Raw genomic sequence first — 21324 nt, 5'->3', positions numbered from 1 at the left:
GCGCTCTCGACTCTTGAAACAGAAAGATGTGCGGCATAGAAAACTATGACCCGCTTTATATTCTATTCTGCACTTCTGTGAGGCCCGTCACAGTCAATTGCAATACACTCTAAAGGCAATGAATTGTAATACACCTCTCTATGAACCCCGGCTACTAATTTGCTACGGCCATTATCTCCATAGTTCTTGAAGAATGAAATTCGCATAATTTTTCGATGATTTTCCCGACAACTAATTATATCGCCATTATGACATAAGAACCGTTTTGCGTAGATCCTACCAGTTCAGTTTTTACTCAGAATGACAATTTACTGCAGTTTCTATATTTGCAGTACTTTGCATTACAATTGCAATGGGAAAGAAACAGAAAACAATGCACCATAAAGTAACAGAATATGCTTCAAACTTAACACATTCAAAGGATTATGCATAACATAATGACATAAATACTTTCAATTTGTATTCTGGGACGTCTGATATGCTGGACAATCTGGTACAGATAAAATGTAAACTATAAACACAGAGTGACATTTTCAGTTTCCTGCACGTTTTGTCTCCGGTTCCCATCCGTTTCCCCGTTCCGCAGTAGATATGTTCCATCCCCGGTGCGCTCGCTCAGCGCGGGCAGCAGCCCCTGCGTTTGTCCTGGTTCAGCATGGCCAGTCGTTTGGTGCCGTCCTCTGCCGGCTCCTGCAGCGCCATCGAGAGCCGCTGCTGCTGCATGGTCATGGCCGGGTCGAACTGCACCGTGCTGCCGTCCTGGAACTGCAGCGTCGCCGGGCCCGGGTCCACCGACTCCTTCTTGCCAAACACTCGCTGGAAGACGCTCTTGCGCGGCTGCTGGGTGGCGCCCATGCTCTGGGCGCCGAACCCGCCGGCGTACGGGTCAATGTAGCTGGGCGCCGCGCCGATACCCATACCCATACCCATACCGGGAGCCATGCCCGGCTGCATCTGACCGGGCATGCCGTACATGGGCATGCCCATCATCTGCGCCTGCGGGACGGAGACGGTGGCCTGGAAGGCGCTCAGGTTAGCTCGGAACGCCACCTCGCGCAAGCGCTGGTTCTCGTTGCGCAGAAACTGCACCTCCTGCTGGTCCATGGAGCGGGCGCCCCGCTCGTTGGCGCACCGCTTCTCCACGTCAATTATCTGCGGGGCAGGACAGCGGGCAGAGGAGCTGAGAGACAAACGACACATTTCAATGATGACATGATGCTAGAGAGTCTGATAATATGGACGATATTGTATTGTTTATGAAGAGATCATTTTTAACTCCACTAGGACTATCTAACGTGTTGTGCTGTCGGTTACACAGAGCTATATGGCTCACAGACACCATCCGCGCAGCGCCCGGCTCTGACCTGCTGTGCGGCCATCCGTAGTCGCGTGCAGAGCTCGGGCGCCTTGACCATGTCCTCGTTGAGCGTCTGCAGCAGCTGCGTGATCTGGACGGAGGCCTCGCGCATCATGCCGCAGTCGCCGACGGGCAGGTTGGAGAGGTCCAGCTCCAGTCGCTGGATCGTCTCCCGCAGGTCGCCGTTCTCCTGCTCCATCTGCTCCATCCGCTCCCGCTCCTGCTCCAGCATACTGCGGATCTCCTGAAAACGGGGCATAGGTCGAGTTGTCGATGGAGCTGTTATTGTTTGCTTCATTAAGTATTGATTTAGGGTCAACGAAAAAAGGTGTTTTGAGCTCAGTCAATTGCGATGCTCTTGGATGCAAATGACTCGATTATCGTGCACTTCATAATAAAAAAAAAACTAAAATGCTGGAACGAGCACTGGTTAAGGAGTCACTTGAACTAACGAGACTGTTAGTGAGATAGTCTAGAAAAACACAACGAACATCTGATCGCAAGAATAATCACAAATGCATAGTCAAGGGCGGATCTAGGGGGTCGTTTTGGGGGGGGTCACCAGTCGGCCGACATACCAGGTCTGGTGAATGAATTCTGACGACCGGGGGGGGGGGGGGGGGGTAGGGAGCGAGTATGTCGAGATCAAAAAATGACATTTGATCTTCGTCGTTTATAAGATGAAGTTTTATCGTAAGTCACTCGGCTCAGTAGTTTTAGTTAGTGAAACCCACCTATATAGGAGCGTCGCCACGGATTTTTTACTGGGGGGGGGGGGGAGGCGGGTCGACCGACTTAAAAACCCAGAAGTAGATATAGTTACCTCACTTTTAGCCTAATGCATTAGTAAATAGTAGCATACAGTCACGATCTCTCTTATTGACCTGTGTATGAATCGGCGGCGCGAAGCGCCGCAAAAATTTGCAAAAAAAAGTTGTCAAAACACAGCTCTAAAACACAAATATTACAACCTTTTTAGCATGCTAGTACAAGCCGGAGTTCCTTCACAGTACACATATGAATTCCGATTCAATTTGACACGGTTGGTGTTATTACAGTCACTGTTATTTCTCTCTTATTGATTGGTGTATAAATCGGCGGCGCGAAGCGCCGAGAAAATTTGCAAAAGAATGTGTCGAAACACAGCTCCAAAACACAAATTTTACCACCCTTTTAGCATTGCAGTACAAGCCGGAGTTCCTTTACAGCACACATATGAATTCTGATTCAATTTGACACGGTTGGTTTATGTAATTACAGTCAAGATTTCGTATTGACCTGTACGTATGTACATAAATCGGCGGCGCGAAGCGCCGCGAAAAATTTGCAAAAACATTTGTCAAAACACAGAGGGGGCCTCCTCTCTACAGAGGACCACCGATCTCTACTGCGGGCCTCCTCTTTTCACAGGGCCTCTTAACTACAGAAGCTACAGGGCCTCCTCTCTACAGAGGGCTTCCTCTCTACTGAGGGTCTCTCCCTTTAAGAGGGCCTCCTTTACAGAGGGCCTCCTCTCTTCAAAGAGCCAGAGGACCTCATCTCTGCAAAGGGCCTCCTCTCTTCAGAGGGCCTCTTCTCTACAGAGGGCCTCCTTTCTTCAGAGGGCCTCTTCTCTACAGCGGGTCTCCACTCTTCAGAGGGCCTTCTGCATTCAGGCGGTCTCCTTTCCACAGAGGGCCTCCTCTCTACACAGGGCCTCCTCTCTACATAGAGCCTTCTCTCTACAGCAGGTCTCCTCTCTACAGAGGGCCTCCTCTTTAAAGGGGTCTCCTCTCTACAGGGGGCCTCCTCTCTACTGAGGGCCTCCTTTCTACAGAGGACCTCCTCTACAGAGGGCCTCCTACCTACTGAGGAGTCAGAGGGGCCCTAGCGGTCAGACACAGACACTAGCGGTTATTCACTGGAGGCCCCAGGAAGTAAGAAGGGCCCTAGCTGTCAGGCTGGTCAGAGGGCCCTGAATGTCCTGACGTGATTTTTGGGATTCCCGTGAATTTCTTTCGCCTCAGACGTGATTTTGACCTGCCAGGGCCCAGGGGCACTAAAAGTAAAACAAACAAAATAAAAAATGAAAATAGGACATCACCAAAATTAAGTGACCGAAATCCGTTGAGTTTTTAATTTTGCGTATAGGTAGGGGCACCACGAATTAAATTCATGACCATCCCCTTGGAGTTTTCCTGGATCATCCCCTGGTGCTCGCACGGTTGAGACAAAAACGAGTAAGATTCTGGTCTTCAATACGCCTTTTCACGCAACACGATCCAGAAAAACAAAGGTATTAGCTCAGAAGTGTTTGACAGGTGATTTTGAGCATGCAAGACGGCGTCTATAGCGCATTTAGGTCTTCGGCTTTTGGGGGGGGTCAAATGACCCTCTCAGACCTTTTGGGGGGGGTCATGACCCCGTGGACCCCCCCCAGGATCCGCCAGTGTGCATAGTCTCGCGCATATCATGAACTGGTGCATAATTGGCGACTGTGCGATTCCGCTAACCTCCTGGTCGTTTTCGTTTTGTTTCTGCGTTTCCTCCAGCTCGTAGATCCTCTCTTGCATGGTTTGTTTTTGTCCGGTGGCCTCGGCTAGGTCCTGCTGTAGCTGCTGTAGCTGACGGTCAGACTCAAACGCCGGCTGAAACGAAAACAACATGGTTCAATCTTATTTCATGCTAACCCTCGCTTAGCGTGATTAAATAAATCGTTCCCCGCTTTTTAATGCATATTGCATATGTCATTTAGTAAACGAGCTTTCTATAACACTTTTCTTTTTCGATAATGTTCTCTTTCGTTTCTTTCCTTACCTGGCTCCGTGTGCTGGAGAAGAAACTATTGCAGCGACAGCGGCAGGTGTCAGCGGAGCGGCGGCGGGGAGGCGCGGCCCGACTCCGCTGAAACACGACATCGCATCACACAGTGAATAACATTGGAAAGTCGATTGTACTTTGCCAGTAACAGTCTAACAGTCATCAATGCTGCACAGCGCACGTGTCTGAACTTCAGTCTGTTTTGTGCCAGCTCCCTTGCACTGTTTTGTAATTACAATCACAGACATTACATGGACTGTATAATTGCCACGCTACGCCACGTGTGCATTGTCGATGATGGTAATGCCTACATACATACATACGTAGGTTGTATAATATTTCCGCTTATCTACTTTGACATGCTACGAGTGGTTGAAATCCCAACCTTCGGCAAAACCAATAGTTCTTTTTTGCATCACATGTTGACTCGTGCGTATATAACACGTGCTCCCTGTGCGATCGTTGCGTCTATCTGTTCAAACATCGGGGGGCTGAGAAAAGCACACCTGGCGCTGGGTGTGCCCATGAACGCTGGCTGTGTCGCGCTATCTCACCAAGGCCAATACCGCGCCCACGGCCCGTACTGTGCCGCTCTAGTCACCGTGAGATTCGCAGGGCATCTCACACCTGAACGGCCTAGTTAGTGGCGTAAGGAACAGCTGATTTGCTCATTCTAAGGCAGACGTCTCCTGAAAACTACTGTGGAAGACCGCAGGAAATGAGGATATATTTCTCCTACGTTATACTCGGGCAAAACTTACGCTCGATTAGGTCTGACCTGCTATACCCGGCCTGACCCCGAACGGCAGGTATCTGACGTGAAAGTGGTGCCAGGCTACCTGCACAAGTCACAGCCGCTACCTTGGCCGGTCGGGAGCGCGGCAGGTATCTGACCTGAGAGTAGTGCACCTGCGTCAGTCGCCATCACTACCTTGGCCGGTCGGGAGCGCGGTTTGGCCAGCTCTCCGGGTGACGACGTTCTGAACGGCTCCCGGCCGTAATCGGACGTGCCGTCGGCGGCGTAACACTCGAGTCGCTCCAGCTCCGACTGCATCTGGTCCAGGCGCTCCTCCATGCTCCGCTGCCGTACACACACCACGATTGGTGTCAGATACGAGGACGGTAGACTTTGGCCCTGTGTCACGGTGTGTCAGTGGGCAAAGGACGATTTAATGCATTCCTACAAACTTTCCTCAGGCATGATCACTTTGACTGTCCTGATGCTTCATAGGTATGGCTAGCTCGTTTGAGCAGTAGTTAGTTGCTAAGCTGGTTGACATCCTTCAAACCTGTCCACCTCCAACTACTCTTAACCCATTCTTGTTCAGCGGCACACAAAGACACGTTGACAGGAATACATTTTACAGAAACATCATTTAGGTAAACGAGCAAAGCAAAGCGCACAGCTCACCTTCTCCCTAAGCATGGTGTCAACGGACATTTCTTCATCACGAGGGTCTGCCCTTGTCACGTTTGATGCAGCATCTTGGAGGTCCTTTTCAATTTTGGCCAGCTTTTGGTGCAGTCGAGCAAAGTCATTTGGACTCTTTTTGCCTTTATAGCGACAACTCATGCTGTGCTGCCTTTATGAGCAAAGATTAATCACAGGGCGTGTTTAGACAGTCATGACGATGCTATAGTGTTTAGGAAATGAAATGGCTACATTTATTTGAAAATATGTCGAAGATTTCCGATGGATTTTCGATAAGACTGTACGTTTGAGGAAAACAAAGAATTTAATGTTTAAGGGACTTTCAGGTGTAATGCCGAAAAATAAAGTCACATTGATTCGAAAGGATCCATTTTCTCCTGATTTATTTTTGCTTCAGTTCTCAATAACACGTGCTTTCTGCTGCAAGAAACCTGCTACAAATCGAAATTACTTAACTATAATACCTGCAGTTAAGTATAATAGTTAAGTATAATAGTTAATTACTTAACTATTATACCTGCAGAACTGCCGGTCTCTACGATACTCTAATAAGGTTTGTTTTCGGTATGGCTATAGCGTGGGGATTGAGTGCACTGGGACTCGAGCAAGCTTCGTTACTATGCTTGCTTCATGTCGGATGATAAGATGAACAGTTCGTTGCGCGTAAACCATACTGTCGAGTGTCGATTCTTACAGACAGGCCTTTTGCTATTCGCTGACCGGGCTTGCCTGTCTCTGCTCTCTTCAGAATGTCTAGCCACATTACCTTAGTCCACTATCTTGAATGCATTAGTTTCTACGAGAACTGTACAAGAAATGAGCCCAGCTAACCCTCTTATGTGTGCTTTTATCGCCTCATTTATTGCTGTGGTATTTGTACTAATTATAGTGACAAATATAGCTTGCATCATCTGTGTATCCTGTGTGCACATTATACGGATAAAATAAGGCACAGTGAGCTCACAGTCGTCTGAGAGGACAGGAGGTCTCTGGGTCCCTGGCCTGGTAACGGCTGTCTCCGCTCTCCTCAGCCCCCTGTGCTGCAGGACACTGACCCCACGACCTTTCTCTGTTCTGTCAATGCATGGCTGCCGACTGCTGGCAGCTGCCTCGCCGCATGGAACGAGCGCCGACACGATGGGCGGAAAGATAAACAAAGATAACGTGTTGCACCTTAGATCACCGTTTCTGCATGATGTGAAAACTTCCCCGAACGGCTGCAAGCCAGACTCATTTACTCAGCCGGTTTGTTCCGGTTTCATCTGGATTACACAGTTGGCTCTACGTCGGGGTCCAGCTCTGCCATGTGCTGTTATATCAATTTGATTTTTTTCGACTTGAACATTTTACACCCTATGTTGCAGCACGGAGGAATAGTAATTCACTTTCAAGAACCGTTAGCGTGGCAGACACTTTACGATATAAAATATGGCTGTCAATAGCTATTTGTCAATAGTTATATACCTGCACAGTAAAGAAGCATATTTAGAAGCATGTACTTATATACCTCACAGATCATATTAGCCGTTTTCACGACGGGCTATCCGGCGAGTGCACCTAATTTGACCAAATCTGCACCTAATCTCTTTTACAGCAAATATCTTTTATGAATTTATTTCAGTGTTTTAATCGATGATACTCTCTGATAATATGACAAAGCAGGCATATAAGCATTAAGCAATTAGTGCAACCCTAGCTGATAGCTACTAAGAGACACACTGAACCTAATTTGACCAAATCTGTATTATGGATGATCAACAAACACCCGTTGCTATGTAGTAAAAACGTATCAATATGAAGGGCGTGTGACTAGTGATTTTATCATAACATAACATGCTCAATATAAGTATATGTTGCGTCCATCATATTGTCATTGTTTTCAGCAATGGCATGGTAATAGCAATTCAGGCAAATCCCGTCCCCCTATCTAACAAGACTGTTTGTGTGCGGTGCATCACTGATGCTCCCAGCCTCTGCCTCTCCGCCGGGAGAGAGGGAGAGAGAGGCTGGCAGGTCGCCGGTCACGCGAGCGCCCGCTGCTCGCCGGCTCTGGGCGCAGGCGCCCCTGCATCGACCCGGCGGCGGCCGAGGGCGCCCGAGGGTGGCCGCGCTGGCGCCCTCCCAGCTGCCGGGCGAGACGACGAGCTCGCATCAGCTGGTCCGTACCGGCTGACCTGCTGCCTCCCGTGACCCCCCCCCCCCCCCCTCAGCAGCGTCGGTGGCGTTGTCAACAAAGCAGCGCGGAGAGCGGGACGTGTCGCGGCAGACGGCGACAGAGACGGGCGTGTCGCCACAGAGACGGTCAGAGCCGAGTCACAGCCGGCACCGCGGACAAGGTGGGCGCCACAACCGTCCCAGTCACGGGGCAACGTGGCTCAAGGTGGATAAGTTATCAGATTGGGTGTTTTCTGATATCTGGTATCGATTCTGATATCTCTGAGCTCTTAGATTGTTTTAAGATTATTGCTAGTTTGTAAAAATGCGTCTCATCAGGTTATTTTGCGCCTTCTGATTGTAACATGCAAAATACCTGTCTTTCTGCTATTAATCTATCTTCTTATCTTCTGCCTAGCATTTATCTTTCTATCTAAAGAAATATTTATTTTTTCCATTCTGATTCACCGTCCATCAGTTCTTCTTTCTGCCTCTATGATAGTTTGTTCGCTGGCTTGTTAGCTTGCTTGTCGTTCGAATTTTTTCGACCTATCTGCCACTGCATTCACACGCGATCTGCTTGAAACTTGAAGGATTTACACAAGCATTGGAAAATGTCTTTCTACTAAAATTTGTGTCCAGCGGCGTGACTCACTTTCTACGTGGTGCGATAGGTTGCGTATTAATTTGTATAGTTATCACATTTCTTACGTGCTCTTATTTTCATAGGATTTTCATTACTTTTTCGTGTAAAACAATACATCGAAGGGATGCAGCTAGCCCCCATTCCGGTGTGAGGTTCTGTGCGTGTTAGTCAGTGATGGCACGGAGAAGAGAATGCCGACTAGCCGCTGGCGCCTTGCCTATAGTGGAGTGCGCTCCGCAATGAGTGACAATCCACGGCCCATTCCGGAGCGGCCCGAATCGAGTTCTGGTGCGTTCGGATTTATTTAGCCAGTCTGACGATCTGGCGACACGTATCAGTCAGTGGTTACAGTGACCGGTGACCTGGGGTCGAGGTCACACTACCGGCGTGGGTCAGTCGGCGGGCGGCGGGCGGCGGGGTCGGTGGGGCTCGGGTCGCGGGGCGGTGGGGCTCGGGTCGCGGTGAGCTGTGTGGACTCCGCGCTTTGTGTTGTGTGTGCGGTGTGCCAATCTGAATATCTGTGCCAGAAGACACCAGTACTGGATCAGGTTCCCTCCGACCGACAGACAGCCCTCTGAGCCCGCCTGACGTCAGTGGCCGTGGGTGTTGGCTGGTCTTTGACCCTGAGTGTGCTCAGAGCCGTGTCGGGTCACTGAGAGGATCGCCATTAGTCAGTGACATCCGGATATAAATACCGACCGGGGTGATGCCGATGTCCCCAGTGTCATCTTAGCAGCGCGGCGCTACAAGACACGGCGATATTTACCAAACAAAGCCTGTCGTATGTCCAGTCGATTGACTTCATGCTCTATACCGTTACTATAATCTAGCATTGTTTGTTGATATGATCTGTTGATATGGTCAAAAAACAACCGCTGTCTGATGACTGCCGAGACATCATAAGTGTCTGATGCTGGTTACCCAGAAAGCTCTGCTGTATTCCAACCATTACCAATGGCAGTGACCAGAGAACAACTTCTGTGTGTCTGTCTGCTGTAGGCTCCTGACCGCTTTGATGATGTCTGCGGTGACCTCTGTTCCAGGACCATGTCGGAGGACGAGGTGGTGCGCACGCTGGGAGGTATCGGTCGCTGGCAGGTGCGGCAGTCGGTGCTGCTCTCGCTGTCAGGAGTGCTCTGCGCTTGGCAGATCCTGTCGGTGGTGTTCCTGGCGCCGGCCACCGAGCACTGGTGCGCGCCGCCCCCGGGGCACCACTGCGCCGACACCAGCAGCACCAGTGGTGACACCCGCTGCACCCCGCGCCAGTGGCGAGCCCTCGGAGTGCCGCACGAACTCAGGGTATGATGACTATTCAAAAAATGGTTGATGACCCTAAAAATAGCAAGTAAAACGAAGGACATTGATGCGTGTATTAGCATTTTTCTTACTTCAATTTGAAGCTAATTCATCTGAACAAACTTTCAATGTGACTATTGACATTCCAGTGTAAAGCTGAATGTTAACGTTTTTTCTTCGCAGGACGGTGAAAGAGTCAAGTCCCAGTGTCTGGTGTTCTCCCAGCCCATAGACGCCATAGTTCCAGATACCAACGCCACGATGTCCTGCAGTACTTGGCAGTACGACACTACCGAGTACACCAGCACTCTCGTGATTGAGGTGAGCTCCCGCACCTACCCACCGACCAGCCCCGGCTGCCCCTGCCCGCTGGCCGCACCCCGCACTTTGACTATTGATCGGCACTCGGAAAACGTCACCAGGTACATGGCTAAGATCCTCCCCGACTCACATGACGTGTTATGGCAGCACCCGGTCAATATACAGAACGCCGACGAGTCATTGAATGCATGACCTGGATCCCAGGTGAACGGGTTCGCAGTGTCTGCGACGTGGCGCTGATCGCTTGCGGTATAAGCCCTTACGTTTATTATTGCCAAACGATTACCCACGAACAGGGTGCTCCTCGAGCTTGCTGTCTGGATGAACACGGAAATAGATATTGTAACAATGTATATGTGCCTTTATTTGCAATCAAAGTAGCGTTTACGTAGATAAGAGACAATTATCATTGATCACATGATTTGCCATAATTTGTTCTTGATATCACCGTCATAAGTCCCACACAGGGAACATTACGGATCGCAATACAAAGGACAGAGGGATAGCGATTACGTTCAATATTTTGAACCATACCCATGACAACTGTGAGGCCAGATCTATATTTGTGGATGAACTAGCATAAGGTTATCATATTTATCAAACTAGGGTGCAAGGGCCGTTGAGTATTTTACGTATAATTTTTAAAGAAAAAATGTAGATTTTAATTGAAATTACCGCCGTTTCATGACAACGTTCCTTTGTACATATAAGTAGCAATTTTATTTGCTCGACATGCAAAGCTGACCGCATGTGCTCGTTATAAATCTGTTTCAGTTTGACCTGGTCTGCGACCGTAAATGGCTCCAGATGATTGTGAAGGGCATCTACATGGTGGGCATCATGTTCGGCGTCATGACCTGGGGAATAATTGCCGACAGGTGAGACTTGTTGCGATGTGGCCAAGCACCATTACCTGATCGTGTTTCTCTGAACTTCACTGCATAATAAAAAGTGTGTAGAATAGTTAAATCGGTTGCAATTTTGTGTTTGTTTTATATGTGAAGACTGTAAGTGTACAATGTACACACTTTTTTAATGTGCAGCGTACCGTCCTTCTGTCGAGGATGACACCTTGTCGAGTGGTGGCCTGTCGTGCGATGACCTGTCGTTGGTGATCAATCGAGTGCTGATGACCTGTCGAGTGGTGACATTTATATGTTTTCCCCCTCAGGTACGGCCGGCGGCCGGCCCTGCTGCTTTGTTTAGCGCTCAACTGCCTCAGTTCGCTGGTCACCATGGCCTCTACCACCGTCCAGATGTTCCTTCTGCTCAGGTTCCTCACCGCATTTTTCGGAATCGGCATGTACACCACCGGCTTCGTCATGTGTGAGTCCAACACAACATGGCAATGGGCCCGAACTACACTCACATTTCTACCTGGCTCTCAATTGATGTAGTCAAAACCTCGATATGCTGTTATATTTCAACCGCTTTTAACTTGCGACGAATCATTTGTTCCATGGGTTGTTATTTTCATCACTGTGCCATGAAGTCACGATACGATTTTTGTGCGTACCTATCTTGATCATGCAAGTCATAACACGACTATAGTTATTACAGGTGTAGTTACCCAATTTGCAGGTCAAGCATGCCACACCCATGACGTAAGGGTAGCCTAAAAGTATAGTTAGATCGGCCTTATCATAGCCATACTGAATGTCCGAAGCCATGCCACGACCTGGAGCCTAGTGAATATGTCGCTGACCTGGGGGTGTTAATTTCGACCTGACTGGATTGATTGGCGAATGTCATTTGTATCCCTGCGGCTGTCTGACTAACCTACGAGAGGTCGCTAGCCTTGGTGGCTGTGGGCAAACCTGTTACTATTCCGACATCTCGGTGACCAATTATATGCGCCCGTTGAACCTTCGATGACCTGTGCTGTCGGCACCTGTCCCTCTCTCTGCTCTGTGACTGACGCGCGGGGTGACAGCCATGGAGCTGGTCGGTGAGCAGTGGCGCGCGCTGCTCGGCATCACCTACTGCCTGCCCGTGTCGTGCGGCTTCATCACCATGGGCGGCATGGCCTACCTGGTGCGCGACTGGCGCCTGCTGCAGCTGGCCCTCTCGCTGCCCGGACTGCTGTTTGTGTCCTTCTACTGGTGAGTGACACGGCCCGGGACTGACCCAGGGTAAGCGCAGGGGAGCTGGTGTCCGCTGTGGGTCCCTAACCGGGGACCGATACGACGTACCTGTCTGTGAGTGTCTTGTGTCTCTTGTCGGGCGGGCTCTTACCGATAAGACTGGATGGTTTGAAGCGTGGTGAATGCTTATTATGTCAGCGGAAATATGTCAGGACTAGCTCGGCTTAGTAAAGTGCATTCAATAAGTTTTTACGGTGTTGCAATTTTAAATGTTTTATTTGCCTCATGGTAAGATGTAGATGTTGTCAGCAGAGTAGATATGTAGATGTACGAGCTCTTTGTCATAAATTTGCAGCCGTTCTTTCAAATGCTAGTTTGTGATAATGCTCTTTTTTTGTATGAGGCATAGATGACACGAATTATGTAGGAATAGGCGGGCGTTTGATAGGCTCAGACGACACTTAAAGCCCTCGCAGCGAAATATGACAATTCTTCTTGATCTGTTTTTGGTTCCGTTGCCATTCCATGGAGCCGCATATGCGATCTGTAAAAAATGCGGTGCAATTGCAAAATACTTTTCGGCTGATACTGTAATCGAAGGGTAATTGCCAGTTTAACGGTTTAAAAACTTTAAATGTTACAAGCGACGTCACATATATTCATATTGTCGACGGTGTCATATTGAATCCAGGCAATTGCAATAGAAGCACTATTCCACTTAAATAACCTATGGTGATCGATAGAAGCCTCGTGATGCTCATTTACAATGCAATAGATTTGCCGTGTAATACCGTGCGGTGAACGTTGCGAGCTGTTGTTGTTGATAGGTCGCTGGTATTTAATGATGTTCGAAGCGGGATAAGTGTTGATTGGCGCTCTCTCGAGTGGGTGGTGTGGTTGGCCGTGTTGGTGTTGATGACCATTTCTGCTTCCTTAGGCTTGTCCCCGAGTCCCCGCGCTGGCTGCTGTCCAAAGGCAGGGTTTCTGAGGCTAGAGACATATTGGAACAAATATGTAAATTCAACAAAATGGAGCCTCTGGAGAAATTGCCTGAACTTGAGGTTTGCTATTAACGCAGATGCCGCTTTTACGTAATATTTTGCGAAGAGCTCGTTTATACGGTTCTATTTTTGAAATAGCTGGGTCAAAAATTAACGTAACGTAATGTAAAAAGCGTTTCGCATTATTTAAATGCAGTTAGTGTGATTGTTTTTTTTTTTTGCATGTGCAGACAACCTGCTAGACCTCACGTCACCAGCAATGATATGTCTGCGTCAAAAAGTACTGGCGCTGCACCTCTGTTTTGGATGATGTTTGCAGTGTTTCGCCATTTGTGGGAAATCTCTGCGTTCTTTTCCAATTACGATTCACATCAAATTCACCATATTGTATAAGAATTATGTGACGTATGCTTTTTGATTTAATTAAAATTGCTTAAAAATAACATAACGATAATGATTCAAAATTTCCAGAGCACACCTTCAATTCGAAATTCTTATCAAATTCAATCATCCAAAATGATGGCAACGTCGGTACGTCAATATTTCTTTCTAACGCAGGCCCCGTATTCACTTTACTTTCAGCCTCCGTCTGAGAAAGGTACTCCATCGACTGAGAACTTTCTGGATGTGTTCCGTGCGGGGAAGACGGCTGCTCTGTTCCTGTGCCTGTTTTTCTGCTGGCTCGTGAACAGCATGGTGTTCTACGGGATCGTGCTGAACGCCGGCGACTTCGGAGGCAACATGTACCTGAACGCCACCCTCGGAGGTAATGCTTTTGTTTGTTTGTTTTGTTGGGTTAGGCCCTTTCGGTCTGACAAGACCATTTCAGAGCAGGGAGGATGACAGGATATAAGGGGAGACATTGGTCTGGGCAGGCAGTAGGCACCCTAGTGAGTCACTGGGGCTGAGCCCGTCCAGAGGACAGGCCACCCAGCCCCAAAGTACTCACTGCACCCGGCTACGGGGTGCGCCCCCTCCGGAGCAGCGGTGGCGCTCCAAGGGAGCAGCCCGCATGAGATAAAGTTGCCTGTCCAGTCCGGAGAGGGGTTGCGGCGTGGAGGAGAAGGATTTCAGTATCCTGAGGATAGAAGCACGGAACGGTGAGGTAATGCTACGCATACATTGTTATCAACACGCGCAGTGGAAGGGGGGCGGATTCCGCCCACCCCTCCTGTTTTTCGCCAATAACTCGCGCCGCAAACATGATATTAATGTGAAATTTTGGCTACCTGCCCAAAATTGAACTGCGGATCCTCTCGTGCAAGAAATAAGAAAATTGGGTCACAACTTGTAATAGCGGTGTAAAGTCAAACATCCTGCCGCCGCGCCGCGGCGGCCGCGGCGGCGCGGCGGCCGGCGCTAGCCGTTACGCGCCGCCTGAATTGTAGACTGTGCCGGGGCGGGACGGTTCCGTCTTTACATTGCGCTCCTTACCGCTGATTATATTCGATTCGCGTCAAATTGTGTGAGAAGACTAAGAAATGTACAGGCAACCTCATGGTTAAAGAATTTTGAAAATCGGCCAGGAACAACTTGAGTTATGAGTGTGTAAACACAAAATTGTGATTGCCGCGTTTCTCGCGTCGGCCGATCCCGCTTCAGCCGGCGACATCTTACCCTTAGCAGACTTCTAGCTGCCATATTTATTGTTGGCAAATTCACCTTACATACTCACAAATGTATATTCTTTCGTATAGTGAAAGAAAAAAGAAAATCGGCCGGTAACTTTTTGAGTTATCGGCGTGTAAACGCAAAAAAGTCGCTCATATGGCAGATTTGACCACCTTTGACCTCATTTGACCTTGAAGATATTGACCTAGGGTCATGAAATTCACACACAAGAGAGTTCCCCAGGGCCTTCACCTACCCTCCAAATTTCGTCTTTCTAGCTTCAGTGGGAGCTGAGATCTTAGGGGGGGGGGGGGGGCGACATCCGCCCCCCTTTCCACTGGGCGTAGTACTCGCAACCCTTCCACTGCGCGTGTTAAACTGTATTAGTCGGTGAGCTTCTTGTGCAATCAATATCACTTGCTTATCGTTGCGCGTTATTTTGTTGGGCCTCTCAGTGGGGTGGAAGCGTCATAGGCTCGTGTATTTCCATTGTCCCGTTAAAACTACTATCGGAGGGGTTTCCGTGTCCCATTTAAGCTACTATCGGAGTGTTTTCTGCTCGTTGCCAGGTGTGGTGGAGGTCCCTGCCCTGCTCAGCTGCGCCTACGCCATCTATCGCCTGGGTCGGCGAGCGCCCATCAGTATCAACATGCTGGGCGCTGGCGTCGCCTGCCTACTCACTCTGGCCTGCACCAAGGGTCAGAACGAAGCGCACGCTCCTCCGATACCGTGTGATAAAACTATTCATTGATACCTGCACACACATAAGTAGGTATTGTTTTTTCGATATTGCTGTTAACTACATGGGTACGTGTGTTGTGTATTCATTGATCCCTTCTCGTTGGGATTAGTTTTTGCTTTAAAAACCACAGGATAATTATTGTGACGGTAATAAATTTTGAAATGAGCTCGAGGTCCTATCTTCAACGTTATACCTTACCTCCAGGGACACTCCTCAGCTCTCACTATCTCTCTGTGGCCTTAAGCGTGTTCTCCCGCCGTTTATTCGTACCCGAGGCGCATTCCCTCACTGTCCTTATACAAAGGTACAAACCCCCAGACACGTTCTCCACTGTCTTTCTACAGCCCCGACGAATTCTCCACGGTCATTCTGTCCTATTTAGGCGTGTTTCTGTCCGTCAGGCGCGTTTCCCCACGACTGGCCGATGGTGTGTCTGGCGATGATGGGCCGTTTCTGCATCACTGCTTCCTTCTCGACCATCTACATCTACACGGCCGAGCTGTTTCCGACCTCTGTGCGCAACACGTGCCTGGCGGCCTGCTCTGTGGGCTCCCGGGTCGGCGGCATCCTGGCGCCCCTGCTCGACCTACTGGTGAGACACACGGGGTTACGAATGGCTGACGCTGGAGCTCAGACCAATTGAACTTGTGCCGAAGTGCATGTGGGTTACCAGATTCTACCAGGGATGTATGCCCATACATAGTTCCAAGCTTGATTAACGCTAAAAATCTACAGTCGTGATGTCTTTCTCGACACATTTGTGATTGTGGTAAATATATTGCCATTTTTTCCTTTAAAACTTAAGCGGTTTGCTTGCCAGTGATCACCGAGCTCTGTTTCGTCTAATAGAAGGAGGCGATCCACCCGACGGTGCCGGTGGTGGTGTTCGGCCTCACCGCCATCCTGTCCGGCGCCAGTGTGCTGCTGCTACCAGAGACCGCCGGCAGACCGCTGCCAGAGGTGCTGGCAGACGTCAGCAAGGGCAGGCGGCGCAAGCAGACCGGGTGGGTATCCCAAATGTCACAAGAAACTGTCAAAGAGGGAGGCGTTACAGACAGACTGGGTGGTATCCTTATAAGGGCAGAGGAGTTTAAGTTTTAGCTGAAGTAGGCAGAAAAGTAATTCTAGAAGGGATAGCGATAAAACGATATCCTTCCTGAATTTGACAATGTACGTAAATGCATTTAAAAATGATAAAAAAGATAGCTCTTATGAAACGCCTACTTTGTATATGCCTGGAACTTGATTTTCGCAAACTTCCTCTTCCTAACAGGGATGAAATAGAAGAAAAGACAACGGATGAGCTGCTGCCAGCGCCTGTCGTGGTGTAAACAACACTCCGAGCCTCCAGTTCGGAGCGACGACACTGATCTGACCAGCACGGATGCCAGAGTCTTTGTGTCGGCCATCGTCACACACTGGTCACGGCGTCTCATCGTCTGCGGTGATGTCAAAGGCTACCGCCTTGTCTCAACTGACCACACAAACTGACCGCTGTGGACGACAACGGAACGATTCAGCATTGAAACTGCTTCGACGTTATACCACTTACCAATGTCCCTAGAGACGAGAGAAAACTCCAGAGACAGTCATGGTCCGCCCAGCCCTTATCATGTTGCCACTCAGAGGCAGCATTCTCTAACAAAGAGGAGGGTGTCAGCTGAACAAGATACCTACTCCAGCTGGATAATTGTGCGTTGATGGGTGGGGTCTCTCTTCAAAGACCAATCAGGTGGATGTGTGCCTCGGGGGTGTAGAGTCCTGTATCAGAGCGTGGGTGACCCGTTTCACCAGATGTTTGTGTCCTCTAAGCCGTCCCCAGTGAAGTCTTCCATTTCCAACCCGGTGTGAAAAAGTTCTGTTCTCCAAACGCGGTTAATGGTTATTGATTGAAATAAGGCAAAAGAGAAAAAATGAATATGGCATTCTCCGGAATGCTGATTACTTATATCATATTACAAGGAAAAAAAACTTGCGAAACTGAACATCGTCGCTATGGTGTGTTTTAATCTGATTTTCCATGTCTCCTTTTTCTATTTTACACCTTTCTATGCTCAATTGTAACGAATCTTGTGTGTAATCATGACTGTTCCTTCTCATCGTTCAAGTCGTTCATTGTGCAAAAATGTAAGTTAGTCGCTCGTTGAAAATGAACGGTTGAAATATGAGCTTCAGTTTTCTACAGCGGCTACACTATCATCACATGAGATGGTAAACAACCGTCCATCTAAAAAAAATGCCTTCCAATAGCTGTCGTTCTCATGTGTGAAACGTGTTTATGCACGTGTATTTCAACTTTCATTCTGATAGCGCAATAAAAAGGAGTTTCGTCGTGTGGTCACTAGTCATCCAGAATTAGCAGATGTCCTATGTTGCGCTGGTTGCCACTCAATCGACGCCTGTAACGACGCCTGTAACGTTCGGAAACGTTTCCCTCTTTACTCAGTGCTCACTGCTTGTCACCCAAGTGGAGCGAAGGATAAAATCACGTCATGCATGCCAGTATTACCCCAAACTTGACCCAAACACCCTCAAATGGCCAGGCAATAGTCGCTGATTTCTGTAAATGATTGTTATATCGTTTAGTGTTACTTATCGTGTACACCATGTATTCATTGACACATTTTTGTCGACTGTAAATATGCGCCTGTGTATGTTTGTAGCACCGAGCAGTATGACGCTGCATTGTAGCGTGTGAACTTCGACCACTAGTGCGCTGTATTTGCTGCAGTAGTTTATTACCTTAGCAGTGGTCATCTGGCTAGTTCGGGACCTTTCCTGGCCTACGTTGTAAAAAGGTACCGTGTATCTTCTTACGACCTGTGTTGTATGTTATCTGATGTATTATTTCTACTTTTGCTGTAGCATCTGTATGTCATGTAGTGCTTTGTACTTCATAATAAACCAGCACACAAGTCGTGTGAACATTATGTTTGCCGTCGCCGACGGTCATGTCTCCCGTTCACGCCATTTCTCAGACAGCAGCGAGTGGTGAATGTAAGCGAATGCCTAGCGCTTTAGCTGCAGGTAGACTGTGCCGCACGACCTCGGTGCTGAGCGGCACAGCATGCCTGGAAACGTGCCGCGCTATAATGGCGTTGGTTCTTTCTATTCCCGTTGCATCACTGATCTTTTTCGTAGAGGAAGATCGATACTCTTAGCTTACCATATATTCACACAAGCACAAATTCATTCATCGAGGGTGCATCCACCATGCTGGGAACCCATGTCTGATCAACCAGCTCGGTTTTAAACACCACACGGTGTAATACGAGCGGTGACAGATACCGGGATGACATGACCGCGACACCGCTTAACCGATGAAGCGCACATTGGTGTCGATCTCGGAGGCCGGCCTGCCGTCGCTGCACAGGCGGGCCAGCTGGTTAGCAGAGCCGCTGCGGGCCAGGTGCAGCGCGTGCAGAAACTTCACAATATCGTTGGAGGAAGGACGACAGACCTGTGAAACAAACGAGATTGTGGTGTTTGGATAGGAAGGAAAAATCTAGCTAACGTTTCTTGTTAATTTTTTTTCTAGACACTACATAAATGTGTCCAGCTCATCATTCATTTCTGGACGGGTGTGATTTTTACAATTACAATATGAAACTTCTTTTCTTATGTTTTTCTTTAGCAAGTTTTACTTGTGACTGGGATAGCAAATTAGCTAGTCTGTACCGTTTGCTGCCGTGTAACTAATCTTTCCGTTCTACCATTCTCACCTGGCTCGAACTATGCCTCCTCTCCCCATTCCCCTCTCCTTTCTCACCTGGTACTGTTCACTACGGAAGCGGGACGGCACAGCGGAGTAGTGCCGCTTCTGGACCGAGGACATCAGCTGCGAGGGGACCAGCACGTACGGCATGGTCACCGTGCCCTCCAGCAGGGCGTTCAACTGATCCGAGCTCAGTCCGCCGAGCGGAGACGGGTCCAGGCCGTCACCTGCCGCAGACAGAGCTCACAGTCACTGAGGGAGCAGGCCGCGCCTGCTGCATGAACAGGATGTGGTTAATATACTGCTTATATGTGACCGCGGCATGGCCAAAATATTGCTCTGATCCTGTCCAAATCCTACGCTGAGACAGAGGCTGAGAAGAGGAAGCACAGGTATGTGATGGAAACCACGCGAACTTGGAGTCCCAGGATGTAAATTGAAAAAACTGCTCCCTGGGAATACGTGAGAGCAGAACTTATCACTCTACGAGTCTTCTTAAACGTTAAGGCAGTCTGGTGGGTAGGTGACTCACCCATATCGGACTGGAAGGTGGCGCTGCTGGCCTGCCACGCAGAAACGAGCGCGAGGAGCACGAGCACGGGGCGAGCCATTGCCGAGGGCGTTGCTTCACTGCGGAAATAAGATGGCAGATAAAGGTGTGAGGACATCTCGAACGATATGCTTCACTATACAAATGGTAACAAATCGTTATGGCCACCGCCACCGGGAGAGCTGCAAAATAACCTGCTCCTTTATGTTACCGTGTTTGAGAATGCAACAATATGAATTCTCACGATATACAGCTAGGGGGAAACGATGCTCTTCCACGGGTAGTTGTTATGAAGAAACTCTTCCTTACCTGTGAACTGGTCGCCGATCAAGTGGTGCTGTTCTCTGGCGGCGTGTCGACTTTATACCTCTGTAGGATGGTACCCACTACAGTTGGCTTCATTATCGATCATTTATCGTCTGCTGCCGTCTTCGACAGACTCTGGCTCCTTCCGACCCACAGAGCTTGCCCCCCAAATGGTCTCTGTGCGGTCACCGTGGCTCGCCTGGTCGAGGCAGCCCGGACTAAGATCGTTTGTCAAATGCCGCCTGACGAAAGGGTCAAGAAAACTTTTTAAACTGATGATATACATATGTAATGTTATAAATAGCTATATTGTCCTGAATGTGATGTCCTTGACACAATAAATTGATATTGTACATAACATTTTGTATTCAAATGAAGTTACGTCGAACTCACCGAATGCCTTTTACCCCTAGGCCATGTTCAGATATTCTGTGTTCATTCTATTTTTGTCGGAGGTCGTTCAAATGAGGGGGCGTCTAGGGCGCTGTTCCATCGTCACTCATCAAGTCACCCCGAGACCGGCCTGTTGACTTACAGGGTGTTCACTAAAAATTGAGACAAAGTTTAGCAGGCTGTATCTTCGGTAAAAATGTACCGATTTAAACAAACGAGGCATTGTTGTAATGCACATTGCATCTGCTGCAAACCGTAGAGCGTCAACAGATTTGCCTGATTCCCGTAGGTCATTTTTCGGACATTTTCTTGTAAGTGTTTTCACAAGCTCTGGCACCAGTGGACCGTGATGTTGGCCAGTTGATGGTGGTAATGAGCAGCCAGTTGATATTTTGTATGAAATCGAAAGACACCAACATACGTTACAGCCTTAGACAAATCACATTAGACACTCATTTGTTAAATTTCAGTCGTGGCAAATGGCTTATCGGGCCTTGTTTCAACCATGCAGTTTTTACATCGGCCGGAGCCCCCAAGGAGCCCCTTGATTAGTGTGCTGGCGCGAGGTCGGACCAGAAGATCACCTTCTGGTTACATATGTTGTTCTGCATGAACCTCTAGTGCTAAATAATACACTTGACTCAGAAAGTATCATATTGTAAAGGACCGGCCTGGAGGAATAAAGTCGAACTGATGATATGCTCTGAAATTACACACGTACCACGGCATCCAGCGTTAGCTTGGATGCTAAATGGACGTTAGCTCTTGTATCATTGATAACATCACTACAGAACACTCCATTGTCCTAGTTAATTGTCGCCCTTTGGCAAAAACATGATTTTTCTTCCTTAAATAGATCGGTCTTTTTCTGCAATTTGTGGCCCTTGCTTGACCATTGTTTATTTACTTCTCTTGCC

At 48.6% G+C, this 21324-nt stretch overlaps 3 protein-coding genes across 6 annotated transcripts; 1 reads left to right on the top strand and 2 right to left on the bottom strand.

Annotated features, from left to right (window-relative positions):
• Window positions 1–307: 307 nt before the first annotated feature.
• On the bottom strand, window positions 308–5976 carry LOC122388902. The gene is made up of 6 exons (XM_043380395.1): window positions 5568–5976; window positions 5088–5237; window positions 4154–4240; window positions 3850–3984; window positions 1365–1601; window positions 308–1152 (listed from the first exon to the last, which is right to left on the bottom strand). Exons 1-6 carry the CDS (start codon window positions 5727–5729, stop codon window positions 616–618), a joined length of 1308 nt encoding a protein of 435 aa, XP_043236330.1. The 5' UTR covers window positions 5730–5976; the 3' UTR covers window positions 308–615.
• Window positions 5977–7665: 1689 nt separating this feature from the next.
• LOC122388891 (organic cation transporter protein-like) lies at window positions 7666–18368 on the top strand. Of its 4 annotated transcripts, none has more exons than XM_043380382.1 (12): window positions 7666–7924; window positions 9432–9687; window positions 9868–10005; window positions 10780–10883; window positions 11177–11331; window positions 11939–12107; window positions 13027–13150; window positions 13673–13856; window positions 15271–15399; window positions 15845–16035; window positions 16293–16447; window positions 16717–18368. In XM_043380382.1, the coding sequence occupies exons 2-12, from the start codon at window positions 9436–9438 to the stop codon at window positions 16772–16774; spliced, it is 1659 nt and encodes a 552-aa protein (XP_043236317.1). In that variant the 5' UTR covers window positions 7666–7924; window positions 9432–9435; the 3' UTR covers window positions 16775–18368. The 4 variants fall into 4 exon arrangements, with proteins under 4 accessions (XP_043236317.1, XP_043236318.1, XP_043236319.1 ...); XM_043380383.1 differs by lacking the exon at window positions 7666–7924 and adding an exon at window positions 8778–9169; XM_043380384.1 differs by lacking the exon at window positions 7666–7924 and adding an exon at window positions 8783–8987.
• Window positions 18369–18756: 388 nt separating this feature from the next.
• LOC122388869 lies at window positions 18757–19786 on the bottom strand. The gene is made up of 3 exons (XM_043380349.1): window positions 19691–19786; window positions 19213–19385; window positions 18757–18903 (listed from the first exon to the last, which is right to left on the bottom strand). Exons 1-3 carry the CDS (start codon window positions 19767–19769, stop codon window positions 18757–18759), a joined length of 399 nt encoding a protein of 132 aa, XP_043236284.1. The 5' UTR covers window positions 19770–19786.
• Window positions 19787–21324: the final 1538 nt, after the last annotated feature.

The sequence above is a fragment of the Amphibalanus amphitrite genome, unplaced genomic scaffold (assembly GCF_019059575.1).
Source record: "Amphibalanus amphitrite isolate SeventyFive unplaced genomic scaffold, NRLGWU_Aamphi_draft 000338F_arrow, whole genome shotgun sequence".
NCBI lineage: Eukaryota > Metazoa > Arthropoda > Thecostraca > Balanomorpha > Balanidae > Amphibalanus > Amphibalanus amphitrite.
The sequence above is the reverse complement of the archived record's forward strand: the minus strand, read 5'-3'. Positions and strand labels throughout refer to the sequence as shown.